Consider the following 16,350-nt stretch of genomic DNA (forward strand, 5'->3'; position numbering starts at 1 on the left):
GGTCTGTCAGGCCATGGGGTGACCAGGTTCACAGTTATAGTTTACAGTAAAAGGTATTAGGTGACTCACATACATAGCATAGTATTAGGTGAGGTTTAGGTGTGCGCCAGGTGAGCGTTAGGTAAGTGGATGAGAGTCCGGTGAGAGCAGGAGTCCAGGGATTAGCTTTAAAGCCAACATAACTAGCCCTACGAGCACACTTATGCATGCAAACACACACACACACACACACACACACACACACACACACACACACACACACACACACACACACACACACACACACACACAAACACCAGCCACACAAGCTCTGTGCTGAGAGGATTTTACTGCTTCATCTATTCTGGTGAGAGTGCTCTGTTATTCTGGACAAACGTCTGCTTTGCATAACAATCCCCTGTATTTATTCCACAGAAAGCACACACACTCCTCTCATAAACATACTCATGACACATGAATGACCTCCAGTTCCTGTAAGTTAGTGCAGCAGATTACTGTAGGTTCACTAACATCAAGCACACATTACATTGGAAGGGATCAGCCATAGAAATAATGGTGGGTTCTGTTAAAAAGCAAGCCAGTGGCTGTGGAGGGGAGGGTAAATGGGAGAGTAAATTTGTGTTCCCAGTGCAAACACAATCAAGATATCCAAGAAAACTTTCCAAGTCAGAGCTGTTTACTGCTGCTATGAAACAAAGAATATTTGTTAATGGAATGTGATGATGATACAGATGTGATGAGGGAAAAACAAAGCAAATATCTCCCCAAACGATAAAAGCTGGTAAATCATTGTTGATGGAAAAGAGTGAGTAAAGGCAGGAAATAAGTTGAAATTTGAGCTGTGGCTTTGAACTCAGACAGGTCACGGTTGCATGCTTGGCACCAAGAGCTTTTCATCACTCAGGAATCAAGCCTTACCTTCAGTAAAGTAACTTTATTTTTCATTTGGTGCTTGTCTGGGATGCTGGATAATAGGAAATTCCACTACTACTACTGGGAAAAATTTAAGCAAGCGCTCCAAGTTGGAGACTGTCAAGATTTCACAGGACTATATTCTTTCCGAACCGCAGCTATCTGTTGCTGGTGCTATAAATGTAACAGTACACAGCACAACCAACCTTTTTTACAATCTATTAAAACACACTTATGTGGCAAACTGTCCATGAGGGTCAATCTGCAGACATCCAATATGTTTTTTTTTAACTCCTTCCAACTCAGGATCAGAGGGTAATTGTACTGTAACTGTGGTGACAAACATAAAATTATCGTCTACAATATGCTAATCACACACAATTACAACTTGAAAAGTGAAAGGTTAGAGTTATGTAAACCATGAAAGACAGACAGGCTAACTTTTGTGCTAACTAGCAAATACTTATACTGACCATTAGCTTTACTGTTAGTTTATGTGGGTAAGAAGGGATAGAACCCACAGAAGTTGTAATTGCAGCCTATAAATTGGGAATTTCCAACTATGAAACAACATACTGCTTATTGTCTGGTGAGGTGTAAGTGAAATCTGCTGGAGACTCCAGCTTCCTCTGGACAGTTTCTCTCCATTTTGATTGACCACTTCCTGTGGGGCAGACAGTCCAACATACTGAGAACAGAATTTCACTTGGCCAACCCTAACCCTAACGAAAATGGAAATAGAGAAATTGGCCTCACTGTACCAGTTGATGTGCCACTGTATGTAAAAAGTAATCGCATCCAATTTCAGTCATGACTTCACAGTTCATTGGGGAGGATTACTGTTAAACTTTATGGTGTCCACTTTAGTGGCTTTGCTGCATGCAGAAAAGAGACAAGAAAGAAAATCAGAAATTCACATTACAATGTGGATGTCTCATAAAACAGCTTGACTGAGATCCAAAGTCAAATTAAAATCAAAAGCCTGGGACACTGTTATGATCCCTTAGGCATGACCCTCCGTCCAAACCCTCTAAACTCTCTGCTGTGGCGTCAGGGTCATCCTGGGACTGTGGGTGGGTGGGGGGGGGGGGGGGGGGGGGGGGGGGGGACAGAATTTGGAATAAGGCTGACTGGGCGAGCGACCACAAACAGCGCTCCCTGTGAAATTCCACCGTCAATAGGGGCTTTTTCCAGGCCCGGTGCACCACAAACCTCCGGAGACCCTGTGTTGACTGTATTTGCAGAAACTGAAAGAGCAGGCAGAGTTGCACTGCTTAAAAACTTTCCCTTTCCATGTACTGGATGGAGGATGATGGTAGCTGCAGTAAGATGTGCAGCAATACAGTAATAATGGGCAGGATTTTCACATGAAGTACCAGTAAGACCATGGCTCTATCATCTATTTACTATGACAAAATATGTAGCTGGTGTCTAATTCCTGCCTTTCAGACAGGAAATGATGGTGTGTTTGTTATTAACAGATTAACAGATTATCATAACCACAGATGCTCACCACGGTTCCGAAGCAGAGGGCGCCACCTACAGGACCTCAAGTTCTTCAAAAGAAAATTCCAGAAAGACCGTCCCATTGCCTTCCCTCTCATGCTGTGTGACTGACAGATGGCTGCTGGGAAACACAGTGCAGAGACATAGCTGAGGATTGTCGAACTCTGTATGAGTACACAACATGTACAGTAGCCCACAGCTGAACACTTTCACACAGAAACCATTTATATGCACATAAAGACACCTTTGATTGCAACTATGTTCACACCCTCACATGAGAGTTGTCAAGAGGAGTTCTGAGAAATGTAGGAAATGATTTCATGAAGTAGATATAAGAAATGTTAAACGAGAGTGGGCACAAAAATTGACAATCTAAAATTAGAAGTAACTTTTTTGATCTCATTGCCCGCTGCAAAAAATGCAAAAGCATAAACTTTTCCATAGTCCATTTTTGAACCGTCTATATTGAGAAATGCTGCTTTCAAGGAACACTGTCATCTGTTTCATGTCCGAATATGTTAGAGGCTAAAACAAACAAGGCTGTGTGTGTTCATATTCATTCCTACCACTGCCCAAGAAGCCCTCAGTTCACTGGAGTGTTTGCAGAAGAGCAGAGCTCCATCTTGTGGTAATGATAAATCAGGACTTGCTGCATAAACATAAACTGGGGCAGATTTTTCCATTTTAAATCACATTGTAGCTTAATTCTAACCCTTCTGATTTCACTCATTCGAGGGTTCAAGCAGAAAACAGCAGAAAATCTTTATTTCTACAATAGTTTGATTTAATTCCACAGTTTAACAACATGATTTAAAATGAAACCAGCATATAAATGAACACGCCAAGTAGTAAAGTAGTAAAATAAATGGGTGGGTGTCATTCATCATCAAGAATTGTCCATATAGGGACTTCATTTTTCTCTGACTAAATATACTGATTTGTTTTTTTTTTTTTTTTTACACATATCTAGGTGGTATAGACAATCTGAAAAAAACAGTTTCTTTCTCATGGCTGTTAATGTGTCAAAACAATGAGGAAACTTGGTCTAACTGCAGTGTCTTTTGGGAATTTGAGTTCTTAAAGGAGAGGATAGCGATGAAGTATGAAGTGTTATTTTTCTGTTAAAAGTGTAAAATAAATATTTCTGGCCTGATATGGCTTTTACTGTATAACCAGCTTAATAAACTTAGACTTCATAAGCACTTTAATTTCATCTGTGTATGATTTACATATAAGTGCATGGCGTCGTGCTGACATCCTGATATATTTTTTTGTCTAAGTCGAGCTTTACATGTGTTCAAATGTGTAGAAATTCACATAGATACGAATGAGTGCAAAACAGTAAGTGTTGCATCGCGATTGTTGTGATGATCAATGTCCATTTGCATTGTTCCTGACTGTGGAAAACAGCATTTAAGACTGGAGCACACTGAAGACATCTGTTAATAAAGAAAAGACCGTGGAGAAGACCAGGACCATGTGGGACAAACTCTGTGTAATTAACATCTCACTCATGTTAATTCTGTGGCACCTGTTAAGAGTAGGACTGTCTAAGTCCAACCAGACAGGATCACAGGCATTGTTTACTTCATTTTTTTTTTTTTTTTTAAATCACAGTAAGAAAAGCACAATTATAAATAATAAAATGAATGATGGCTGAATTATGTTTAGATGCTTTAGTTTCCGAGTCCAGGTATTGTGCATGTCAGCGCACATGACTCACTGGGACACTTCACAGCCATCGTTGATTTTATTAGTAACAACCTTTGCTTTTCCCACTGTGACAAGGCCAAACATCTGCGTTGGAGAATGAGGAAACATACACATTTACTTCTACTATAGATTAACCTTTGCTACGTTTTTTACTGGTTTATCATGGTAGGTTTTGAAAAAAAAAGACAATTCCCTGTATCTAAACGCAGTTTAAAAACAAAAAAATGTCATCCATTTCATTGCACTTTTATCTGGGAACGCCGTATCAGCATTTGTGTGCCCTTCTTTTAAAACAGAGACCCCTCCTAAGCTGTGAGAGTGTCAGTTCATATGTGACACTGTACTGAACTGCTGTTGGAAAAGAGACTGATTTGGTAATTGATACAGCACAATATGAGGAGGTTCCTCCAAGAGTTGTCTAACGTTTACAACCTGAGGGACACCTTAAAGTTCCTTGAGCCAAGAGACAACACCTCTGCTCACTGTTACATTTTAAAAAGAGGGGAAACTCAGGATAAGCACAGGGACAGACGTGAGGACAAAACCCCACCCATGGCTCACTTCAGCGAGGGCGCTGTAACAGGAGATGCTATCGATAAAGTTGTCAGCAGAGCTCTTCCCCACCCTGAGGCTCAATGACAGCCTAACCTGCACAGCTGAGGAGTGGAGGGCAGAATGCTAAGCGGACACCGGGGAAGAAAATTCGTGTAGACTTTTTTTTTAATGTTTAGATATTTTGTCTGTGAACGCTGAAAGCCCATCTGAACAGTCAAGGTAACACTAGACTAGAATACATCTCAAAGTGACAAACATGAACATGTGATACAGTTGACACAGGCGTCAGATTGTAGCAGGATTGTACCTGTAGTTTGACATAACTTTAACAATACTCATAGCTGGTGTTCTAAGAGATCTGTATTCAGAAACAAACAAACAAACAAAAAAAAAAAAGATATGAGGTCTATGTCATTTGTATTGCACACAAAAATGCTTATTCAAGTTTGCATAAAACTATTAAATCCCCAAAAGAACCATTGGTAGAGGGGAAAAAAAATGTCCTGGAAATTAAAAAAAAAAAAAAAGGTGGTGGGGGGGGGGGGGGGGGATTTTGATGAAGTGATGAAGTTTGAAATTGTAGAGAAAAAAAACATTAAAAATGAAATTTACTTAAAGATAAAATAATTTCTTAATATGTCAGGGTGTGGCTCAGTTAGGTTTCAAACTGATGGTTCAGTTTCATTTCCTCAGTGATGATACTGTTGCAGTGAGAGCTGTGCGACAGGAGCAGTGAATGAAAACAATGAGTCCTGGGGAGAATTCGACCACGAGTGGCACAAAGCAGGTCTCGATTCTCAAACGTTGAACTGCCTTCATATCTATTCTGAGCTATAACCCATATTTGACACCAACACGACCTGGAAGTGACACAGAAGCGGAGTAGGTCGGATTGCAGGTCTAAAAGTTCAAGAGAAGTCAAAAACTCAAGTTGCAGAAGAAATTCAGGCACCAAACTTCAAGGTGTCAGGCAACCTGAATTTTCTGTATGGATAGAAAATTTAATGTGCCTGAAAAAACAGTAAGTTTCTGACACTGCAAGGCTTAAAATTAGAAAAGGGTAAACTGTGCAATTTGAGCTGTGGTGTGAATGTAGCCACAGTGTTTTAATGTGTTTTTACCAATCAGACTGTCAGGCCTAATGCTACTTCAGCCATGAGCAGCCAGTATAATTTCAGGGCAATTTTGTTTGAGGCTGACATGTTTGTCGTTTGGCAGCCACTGTGGTTGGTGGCAAAGCTGGAGGTTCTTTTCCCCATTCATAACATTTATCTATGCTGTACATCAGTGATCAGTCAGAGTCACGGTGCAAACATTAACATGTGTCTCCATACGACTATATAAAGGAAAAAGACAGGACCCTACTGCTTAGTTAGAGACATTTTTAACAGTCAAGCAAAATAGCTTGTGGAAAGACTCTGAATGTGTTTATTGACTTAGTGAGAGATTAAAACAAAAGTTAAGTATAGTGTCAACTGAAAAAAAAGTCATAACATATATAAAATGACAAACTTGTTTCAACTCTTTCCAAGCAAATCTATGAAATTATGATTTCAGCTATGTTAAACTGCCTTTAAGATCATTAGCTATCAAGAGTTATCCTGACGTGGGGTCAAGCTTCACAAATACTGACTCCTACGTTAAAACACCCACAACTTTCAAGTTCATCACTTTCAGTTTGTACCACAGGCTTTTTGCATGAACACCTAATCTCCATGCCGAAGCTGAGATAACCCTGATGACAACACAATGACGTTATTAGGCTTATTTTCTCTGGCAAAGTAGTGCTAACCATGTTGCGTATGTATGACATCAGTGTAGTGGCCCTTTGAATAACCTACTTTTGTTTTTAATGAACAAACACACAAAAACAAACAACTCCCTGTAAAGTAAAGAGGTTGTTAGCGCTGCTGGATCCACTGAGAATCGACACTCAAATCTGCTTTTTACCTCATTGTTTTGGTTCACTGCTCCGTATCGTCAGCTCCTGACAGCTCTCACCAACCCCACATATAAAACCCGCAGGCAGCCATTTCCAGCAACCCAGCTCTATCTGGTCATCTGTACGCTGGTGAAGGAAGTCAAATATTTGAGAAATTAGTGGACTGCATTGAGGATAAAAGGCGAGTGAATACTGGATTTACATTCATCAGGTGGTTTAAAAAGAAAAAAAGAGCCCTAAGGAACTGAACTGATTATATCAGGGCTCTGTTGCTGCCCCCTACTGGTCTGGGGGTCATTAAGTGGTCGATGACGTAGCTTTTAAGATCATTATTTTTGCATGGGAATTTCTATTTCCCTAGACAATATGATATGATTGACTGCAAAGCTATGACTTGTACACCAGGGAAACAGTCTTGTCTCTATAGGCTACGTTACACTGAAATGTTATATGGGTCAAATACATAATCCTTTTGCCCAAACATACACACAGACACACACACACACGCCAGCACCCACACACCATGTTTTGTCGCCAAGATTTGTGAAATAATTTTAAAAAAGGCAGCAGTTATAGCTTGGGTCTGTCTAAGAAGTCCTGAATCTAAAAAAATACAGAAGGCGTAGCCTAGTGGTAAAACTAGCATCTTTCAGGACGTTGACCCTTTTTTGTTTCATGTAGAAGGCACACAAACTACCACGATAGTAATAATCTTCAAATGTGCAAAAAAGCTCAGATTACATTATTTCCCCCAAAAAAGAAAAGAAAAAGGGGGAAACAAGAAATGTTCGGTATCACGCTCTCTGCCCTGTGGAGGAGTAGAGGACTGCACTGCAGAGTCCATCGGCGTCCTTGTAGAAATGTGCTTTAGAACCAACAAACACGTCTGCTTTCCTTCCATTGGCACTTAGTTACCATTAGTGCAGACAAAAAGGGCAGAGGCAGAGTCTTTGCATGTGCAGCATGACATGCACGTTTTTGTATGTGGTCGAAAAGGCTGCTCGTCAGCGTAAGTTCTGTTTGCTTTAATGTGAAATAGTTCAAAGAGGCAAGAGAAGAGGATCTCCAGAGTTAGTGTGGTGACTGGATTCACTTTAAGAACAACCCCCACCCCCCCAAAAAAATACAATGACACATGGTAGATGAAAGCAGCACTTTAGAGTTTCTCCCTCATGTGGTTTTGTACCTCTGCACTTCAGTTTTATTTCAATCCAGCATTAGGAGGCACCGCTGGTCCTTTTTAGTGTCGGCCACCCACTGCATCGTCCCTTCAGCTGTCCTCTTTGTTCTCAGCTATTCAGACGACGGCGAGGAGGCAGTGGTGGTGGGTGATGGCTTCGGGGCTCGAAGGGCCTGCGGGTTGACGATGACCTGGATGACAAAGTCCTTCTGGATCTTGGTGTCTTGCAGCCGCGTCTTGTCCGTCAGCAACTTGCCAGAGAAGAACCAGCGCTGATGGGTGGCGTCGATGTCCTCTTGGGCCTGAAGCTGCTTCTTAAGCTGCCCTATGGTGTCAGCCATGCTGGCACTGAGGCGCAGGTCCTTACCCGAGGACAGTCGTACCTACAGGGGGGACAGCGGAACGCAGGTGAAATTTGTCTTTCACAGATAAACATAAACTTATTCCATTTACTGTTTGAAGTCACCAGAACTGCTTTCAATTTCGAAACAGTAAGTTAGGAGCTTCAGCTCGAGGGAGGAGCTTGTTGTGGTACCTTGAGCTGGAATTCCTTCTTGGGTGCTACAGGGGGTTCGGGGCTGTCGCTTGGGTCCTCGTCACTGCGCTCTGAGATGAGGTTGACAGGTGGAGCCAGGCAGTAGACGGGCAGCTGGTAGCGGTTCCCGAGTTCATCGTAACACTCTGTGAGGGTACCTGGAGGGGGGGTGTCGAGGAAAAGCACGCAAGCTGTTACGTCAATCTAACGTCAAATTAAAAAATAATGTTCTGTGGGTTATTCTGTGCACATGTTGTCTAAAGACCTCCACGTGGTCTCACACTTTTGGTCTGTATTTCACTGACTTTCTGTGCATCTGTGTTTTTTTCTGTACTGTGTATATTCTGTTCTCACCATGTGGCAGTGTGATACTGGCTCCGTCCACTATAGCCTGGGCCAGCTCGTGGTCGTTACACTCCAGTGCCACAGCGGCGGCTTTCAGGGCGTCCCAGATCTCCTTACGGCCCTCAAAGGCTGGTGCTGTGTCCCAGAACTCATCCCTCTTGCTCCGTAGCTGGCCCTCCGTCATCGGGTAGTCGCTCTTCCACTTGGGACGATCTTTCTTTAGAGGCTCATTACGTCCTGTAACAAAAAGGAAAAGCCACAGAGGATTGTTACAGGTAGAGGAAAAAATATCTATCAGCTGTTTAGGTCAGGGTACATCACAGCACGTCTGAAGCAGTCCACTAAGTATGATACTCAGATTTGGAAACACTTGGGGACAAATATCTGATGCTCATTTGTCTGCAAGTTGTCCCACTGAAGTGTATTTCGTGATAGTCTCTGAAACGCTGTTTGCAAGTATTTTGTCAGAGAGAATAGCTTGTGAGATTTCCGCTGATTTAAATGGTTACTGCTGGTTAGAGGCACCAGAATTGTGCTTAACATCAGCACAATGAATTTAGCTGTGGACCCACTGTACTACCTTCTTTAAGAACATGTGTTATAGCACTTTAAATGAATAAACCTTGAGAGGTCTGACTGTGCAAACATATAAAGCAAAACACAGAAACAAGCTTGCTGCTATTAGCAGGTTGATTTGCACGACAGGGGTTGAAACAGAAAGGAGGGGACAGCAACATAGAGGACTGGGTATAAAACATGGACATAGTGATTTAAGCTCTACAATTACACTGCAAATGAGGGTCAGTGGCGCTAACTGACAAACAGAAACGTACAGAGTGTAAAAACAAACTAATCTAAATACAAGTCTGTGTGTTGGTGCAGTGATGCTAAGATGTTTACATTTCACCAATAATAGGAGATGGATTGAATTTTTTTATATACATCGATTGTTACCGATATTAATTTGACAAATGTCTGCTTTTATAATGCATACATTTGAAAACAGATGCTTCACACTCATAACTCAGAAGTAACTTTACTAATATGAACATCGTCATGAAAAACACAAAACTCCAACATCAGTAACTGGAGCCTGAAGGCACCAACACAGGTGTACATCGCAACAAATCATTATAAAGGTGTCCTGTGGAGTTTCCTCGTAAACAAAAGTTATGTTTAGTGTTTGTCACCAAAAAATGCACCGTCTGTATCCGAGGTGGAACAAATATTTGCTTCACTCTTTGAGAAGCTGTTCAATAGCAGTACTAGTGGTCAAAAACTTCACAGGGCACCTTTAAGTGTTGTATTTACTACCGTTTTACTTGTTGTCTACATGTACAATGCTCATCTTCTTACCGTTAGGTAAACTGCAGAAAGATTTGGGTGAATCTCAAATGTGTGAATGCATGTCAGAGAATGCAGAGAATAGGCAGATTGGTTAATAAACAACATGATGTTCCCTTATAATTCATATCCAGTGCTTTCGTCTCTTTGCAGTCATAAACAGAGCTGCCAGCAGAGAGAAATGCTAGCCGTCACCAGAGAAAGAGAACATCGCACCCCACCCGACTATGTCACCCGAATCTAAAATTAGGAGGTCATTCAGAGTTTGCAATATGCATGAAGCATGTGTAGCCTATATCTGTGTATGTAACCTTACCTGTGTTTCCCACCATTCAGGAGTAACACAAAGCACAACTAGGCCAGGAGAGCCGCTTATTTAAGTAGATCAGGAAAGTAACACGTCTGACCTCATCTGAAAATTCACTAGCATTTCTGCCAGCTATGGTTACAAGCCAACAATGCATCTCCCAATGATTTGGCACACTAGTTTTGTCTTGTTGTTAGTGTGTGACACTTCCTTTAACAGAACAGGCTGTGATGTTGTTCTCGTAGATGTTTTTTTCTTTTTTTTAAATGAGTGCCAGCTGTCAGCAACTTCAGTTTATGTTGTCAAAAAGCACTTTCAGTACCCTCTAAACTCAAGTATTAAACAGGCCTAAGCTTACTTTTACGGATGCCTGAGGGGCAGAGATGCCAGTCACTGAGGAGCACTGTGATGGAAAATGGAGAAGAGTATGGTAGAGACAGCACACATCCAAGAGGTTGCCTTTCTTTCAAACTAATTATTTATAGTGCAGGCGGCTTAGGAGGAGTAATTTGAAGGACGTGGAATGGTGTAGGATTAGCACTTGGAGCAGAGTGAATCCCTAGTGAAGCACAGGGGCTTCCTCACCATCACTCACATAGTAGAGTGGACATGTGCTGACACAGGATCTGATAATTTGGTGATATTACAATGTAAGACACATCCAAATGTAGGCTCACACAGAACAAATACAAGGTGGCTATCCCTGTTCCTGATGCAAGAATACACAATTAACTGTAATTATCTATAGTGTCTGAGTTCCACTGGAGAGTTTCTGAGAAATATCAGTTCATGGTCAAATAATTCAAAGAAAAACTGTTTACCTGCTGTAAAAAGAAAATAATCCCATCCTTAAGGAAGGATGTAGAGGTTGTCTTTGAGGTTGGAGGGACTCGTTCCACCCAATGTATGTTGCAAAACAGAGGCAGGTGTGACGCCTTCTTTTATGGCGGGAATCGAAACTTTAAGCTGTTTTTATTTTTAGTAGTTCAACCTGTTGCAAGCTTATGGCTGACAGCTAAATGCTTGTTCATGTTGCTGTGTATGTATTAAACTGTCTCATATTCTATGTAGTTTGGTACAAGCAGTTTCATTTACAATTTATGATTAATTACTGCTTCCTTTCTCTATTTACACGCACAATGTCGCGTTGATGAATGTCTTAAAATACTGTATACCGACTACCACAATATCATCTGTCGTCTGATATAATTTGAGTAGTCAGAATAATAGACTTGTAGCAGTAGAGTTGTAGCGACTCCCTTTCCTATAGAGAGGGCTGACCGGGGACTCAGACTGGTTATCTCTTACTAACACATTCTCTGATATCTACAGAGGATATTCTCTGAAGAGCTGACATGCTGCACAGTTAGCACAGGCACATGTGAGCAGGAGAGCTTAGGGACTTTCTTGCCGTAGTATGCCTCTGTCACGTTTTCATTGTGCCCTCCTGTGATAGGGATTCCCTGTAGATGGTAAAAAGTGAGCTAAATTCTATACAAAAGAATATAATGAATACAAATACATGCCAAAAATCTGTATTTAAAAAGCCAAACAATGTAATGCACAAACTGCGCCATGTTTAGAGGCCTCGAGTGGTAGAAAAACATTTTTTAAAAAAGGTAAGATTTTATGGAAATCAGAGTGGCATGCTGCAGAGTGTGTATGAAAAGTAGGTAGTAATATAAGGAAGTGATGTTGTATCAAACAGGTGATGGGGCTACAGTGAAGCGTGTTGTATTTATGAATGTTAATGAAATACATCAAAAACAAGGTATAAGGATCATCTGTAAGGCTTCTTAGTGCTTTATGTCAGGATACAAAACAAAAACAATGCAGCCGACAGCCATCTGGGGCTCACGGTCAGTTGTTGCTTAAGGATCACCTGTTTCTGGGAAAAGAACGATAACACGTAATGTTGCTTTGGCCCTGTAAACAGATTTAACAGCCTCTCACATTCCCCTGACATGAGGCAAATAATGAATGTGGGGTGTTTTCTGTGTTCCTCTTTAACAGCAGACATCTGTGAACATGCAGTCGAGCACAAAAGAGGATTGATGGGAAGTGCATTCTTTAACCGGACACAGACAGAATCTATGAATGACTGTATTTCCTCTGGACACACAAGAACACACTCACACACATACATTTCCACATGCAGTCTCGTCCTTGTAGCTGGTCATTTTATCACCACAGCGGTGCTTTTGTGTTTCTGCAGCTAAAGATAAAGTCAGTCTCCACGCCTCTATAATGTTACTCAGCAGACCAAGAGCAAATTAAATTTATCCTGTCACTGATTTCTGACGTGACTGCACCCAAAAACACCTCTTAATCTTCCTGCATGAACACAGTGCCCCAAATTTTAACTTACTACTATTCCCCCTCTAACAACATATACATCTTACATCTTAGCTTTTCAAACACAGTGGACATGGTGTCCAACCTCTTTCTACCAGAGTTTAGTTCAGCCTTGAGGATGCAAATGAGGCTTTTTATCCCTCAGGGGATGTGACGCAAAACCTACACATTACAATTCTACACAAATCACACAGCTATTTCATCCAAAGACAATAAGCACAAAATCTTTACTTCACGGAGAGGACTGAGAGGAATCATCACAACTTTGAAAAATGGAGAGATACCACATTAGCCCTCTATTGTACCTGACCTCTTCCTCTCACATGGCTGTCTGTATGAGGGTGTGTCAAGCAGAGTTGATTCAGTCCTGTTAGAGGAGCCAGCCAATGACACAGCAGGACATGATGTGACTTGTTCTTTATGATCAGAGCCTGATCTAGCAGGGAGTGTCTGTTGATACCAATCAGGGTGGGAAATTACCATGAACCACCGCCAAACCCTAGGGAATCTCAGCTGTGATGGCTTTGACTTTAAATAGTCTGTCCATCGGCCACTTTGGCTTGTAGCAAAGTAAGAAAACTTATTTTAAAGGTCATGTTCTGCTATAGAAATCTATATCTGATGCCCCTTCTGGGATATACCCATGTAGCTAGGGTTCAAAAAAGTCCCCTTTGTTCCCTGAAAGCTGGAATCCATCTTGAAAACATCCTGTTTTTCTGATGTAGAGACAGTTCCTGCTGGGAAAAAAAGTGGAAACAAAGGGGACAGAACCTGTATCCAAACGAATAACAGACACTAAGATTCCTAAATAGTCACTGTAAAGGGACCATTATTGAGTCAGATATGCTGAAATTCAAATAAGTCTCAGATTGACAAACCACTGTCTTTTCACCATTTTGCCCTTAAGTAAAATAACATATAGGTTAATTGCTGGACTGACAAACTTGAGCACAGATTTTTACCACACCCTGGCAGGCAGCCGATGGTCTTTTCCCATCCTAGGTGAGCTTATAACAACATTCATAAACCTGCAAGTCTGCAAAGCCTTTAATCATCCAATAAACAGTAAGCATTTTCCAGCGTCACACCATCTGTCATAAAAGGTCATGCTGAATATCACTGACATTGGTGTCTGGGGTCGAAACTATGCAGAAATTCAGACTGTCTGCCAATTCAGCGGTGCGGCGCCTGCGTCATTCAGTTTAGTCTGGTTGTAAATATAACATTTACTCTTGCTAAGTGTTGAACCAGCAATCCAAATTCCATCCGTCATTATCAAAGACAAGTGTAAAAGAACAAAACGTGGCAGTTTGCCAGTGTTTATCTTTGGAAGAATGTTATCTTCCGGGAAGGTAATGGACATGAACTCAGGTCTCCGACGTGAATAATCGGCATACCAGCAACTTCGGGAATCAATGTAACCTCCTCTACTTTACTGGTTGGTTACAGTAACCACAACATCCTGCTTGATCCTTAACTGCACTGAAGTGTGACGTTCACAGGGCTACTTTTAAGACAGCAGCTGACCCAAGAGGCTTGCTGTTGTGGGATTAAAAGTAAGCCTTGAAATTGGTGGGTGAAAAAATAAATTGTCGGCCTTGTTGTAGGTGCAATGTCAGGCAAATGTGGGTGTAGTGTCGGTGAGTTTGGCTATAATCAATGATAGGAGTGGGTCTGGGATGGCACAGTTTGCCTAGGTGCTAAACTTAAATCCCACAAGGGAGTTACACCACATTCTGTGTGCGTGTTCAGGCTGGTGTATTGAGGGGGTAAACACAATGTACACTGGCCTTAACATGTAAGCTGTGTCCAGTCAGCATACAAGTGAAGTGTAACTGCACTAAATTTAAACTTCAAACTAAGAATGCATCTCCAGCAATCAGGCCGCCTGACCAAAATGCTGGTGAAGTGGTACACGTCAGCATCCTTCCCCTTTATTTGCAGTTGTGCAAGTTCTCATAGCAGGCACTTCAGTATTTGTAACTACACAATATGATCATTATCTAATCAACACACATGAGCTAAACCTTTGTATGTCCACACTAGTAAAGGCACATGATTTGCACTTTTATGTGATGGGATACATAGTGCCTTGTGAATGCAAATCCCTCCCTGACCCCAACAGAGACCTCCCAGAGAGCGATGCACCAACTAGTCCTGTTTTCTTTAGCCACATCTTTGCGCTAAAGTGTATTTTACTGTGTTTACAAGCAGACAGCTTCCCCACAGAAAAACAAAGCTGAGCAAGGTGAGAGGTGAAACCCAAGCACAGGTGGTCACTTGAGATGCAGGAGAGGAATACATCTCGAGAGAGTGAGGCTCAACCACCTCTAATTAATCATGTTTTCGTGATTTTTCTGTACTTTAGTGTTCATGGGGTGTGTTTATACTTAGTATAGAGAAATGCATAAGTGGTTATTGTGGTCTCAGCAGTGGTTAACACTGAACTGGAAAAAGATGTCTCCCTGAGTGATTTTTCACTGCCACCAGTTAGAATAACATGCACAGGTACTGGTGTTACAAGAATACCGGTTTATAAATGTATTAAATCTACTGAGGCATCCTACACACACACACACACACACACACACACACACACACACTTTAAAGAGAGAGACAGGTCTTACCTCCTCGTCCACCGTTCCTGGACGAACCTCGGCTCTGTGTGTCCTCCCAGCCTTCCCAGTATCTCCCCACACATCCTCCCATGGTCAGACTGTAGATTGTTTCCACGCGTCTCACCAGCTGAGCAGGGGGCCCATCACGGAGGAAGACGATGAACTAGGTCCGACTGGGGGGACGGGTCTCAGGTCCAGAGTTGCGAGCCTGGTATGTCATTCGTAACGGGGAAAAAGGAGGTCGCCTGGATGTTTGCTAGCGCTGGGCTGAGCTGTATCTGCAGGGTCGTGGCTTGATGTGCGTTTTCTCTGTGAATCAGTGCTGCTTGTGTTTGACACGACCCCACAAGATTCAAAGCTCGTGGCCCGCACTAACGTTACAAGAGTTTGATAGCCGGACTAACAGTCACCCGTAACATCTGCCAAACTGTAACTAACTGCTCTAACCAGCAACGTGTCTGCTATCTAACTTGCCTGTTCAGTTGGGTTAGTTGAAAATGTTGATGTCCAGCAGTGCAAGCAGCGCGCACCTTCCCCGCTAACAAGCTAACAGGGCCAGCCAGCTAGCTACCACAACATCAGTAAACACAAACTTCCACGCACTCGTGACCATTTCCCGACACGACGAGTTTCTCCTCGATGTGGTGAGTGGTTACAGCCTCCCACAGCCCTCGCCGTCCCACTTCAGCTCTTTAACGCTGTCACCAGAGCTTTGTCTTTAAATACCCTAAACGTTACTTCCCTCGCCGCTGGTGAAAGGTGACTAGCGGCGCAGCTAGCACCACCGAACTTTTTTACGCTTGCGCGTAAGCACGCATGCAGGTGTTGGGTTCTCTTACGTCAGGACGAAAGGAAACTATGAATGGACGACCCTGCAAATACGTTCAATACCAACGGAGACTTATTACACACAGCTACTTTGCTCCAGTCTAGTATATTAATTTTAATGACACCGGAAGTAATTCATTTGAAATTACTCAAAAACAGTACAAACGCACGCGCAGTGCTTCAGTGAACGAGCAGGCGGTGTACTTCGGG

General features: G+C 42.2%; 1 protein-coding gene across 5 annotated transcripts; it reads right to left on the minus strand.

The window, feature by feature from the left end:
- Nucleotides 1-450: 450 nt before the first annotated feature.
- Nucleotides 451-16,065, minus strand: ubtd1b (ubiquitin domain containing 1b). 5 transcript variants are annotated; one of them, XR_005896611.1, is made up of 6 exons: nt 15,322-16,065; nt 8,698-8,925; nt 8,344-8,501; nt 6,637-8,191; nt 2,426-2,536; nt 451-1,787 (listed from the first exon to the last, which is right to left on the minus strand). XR_005896611.1 is itself a non-coding variant. In XM_041066990.1 (4 exons), exons 1-4 carry the CDS (start codon nt 15,401-15,403, stop codon nt 7,922-7,924), a joined length of 738 nt encoding a protein of 245 aa, XP_040922924.1. In that variant the 5' UTR covers nt 15,404-16,065; the 3' UTR covers nt 3,332-7,921. The 5 variants fall into 5 exon arrangements, 1 of the variants encoding a protein (XP_040922924.1); XR_005896610.1 differs by having other exon boundaries at nt 2,426-2,539; XR_005896609.1 differs by lacking the exons at nt 451-1,787; nt 2,426-2,536 and having other exon boundaries at nt 3,332-6,754; nt 7,815-8,191.
- Nucleotides 16,066-16,350: the final 285 nt, after the last annotated feature.

Source organism: Toxotes jaculatrix, chromosome 21, assembly GCF_017976425.1.
Source record: "Toxotes jaculatrix isolate fToxJac2 chromosome 21, fToxJac2.pri, whole genome shotgun sequence".
NCBI classification, from domain to species: domain Eukaryota; kingdom Metazoa; phylum Chordata; class Actinopteri; family Toxotidae; genus Toxotes; species Toxotes jaculatrix.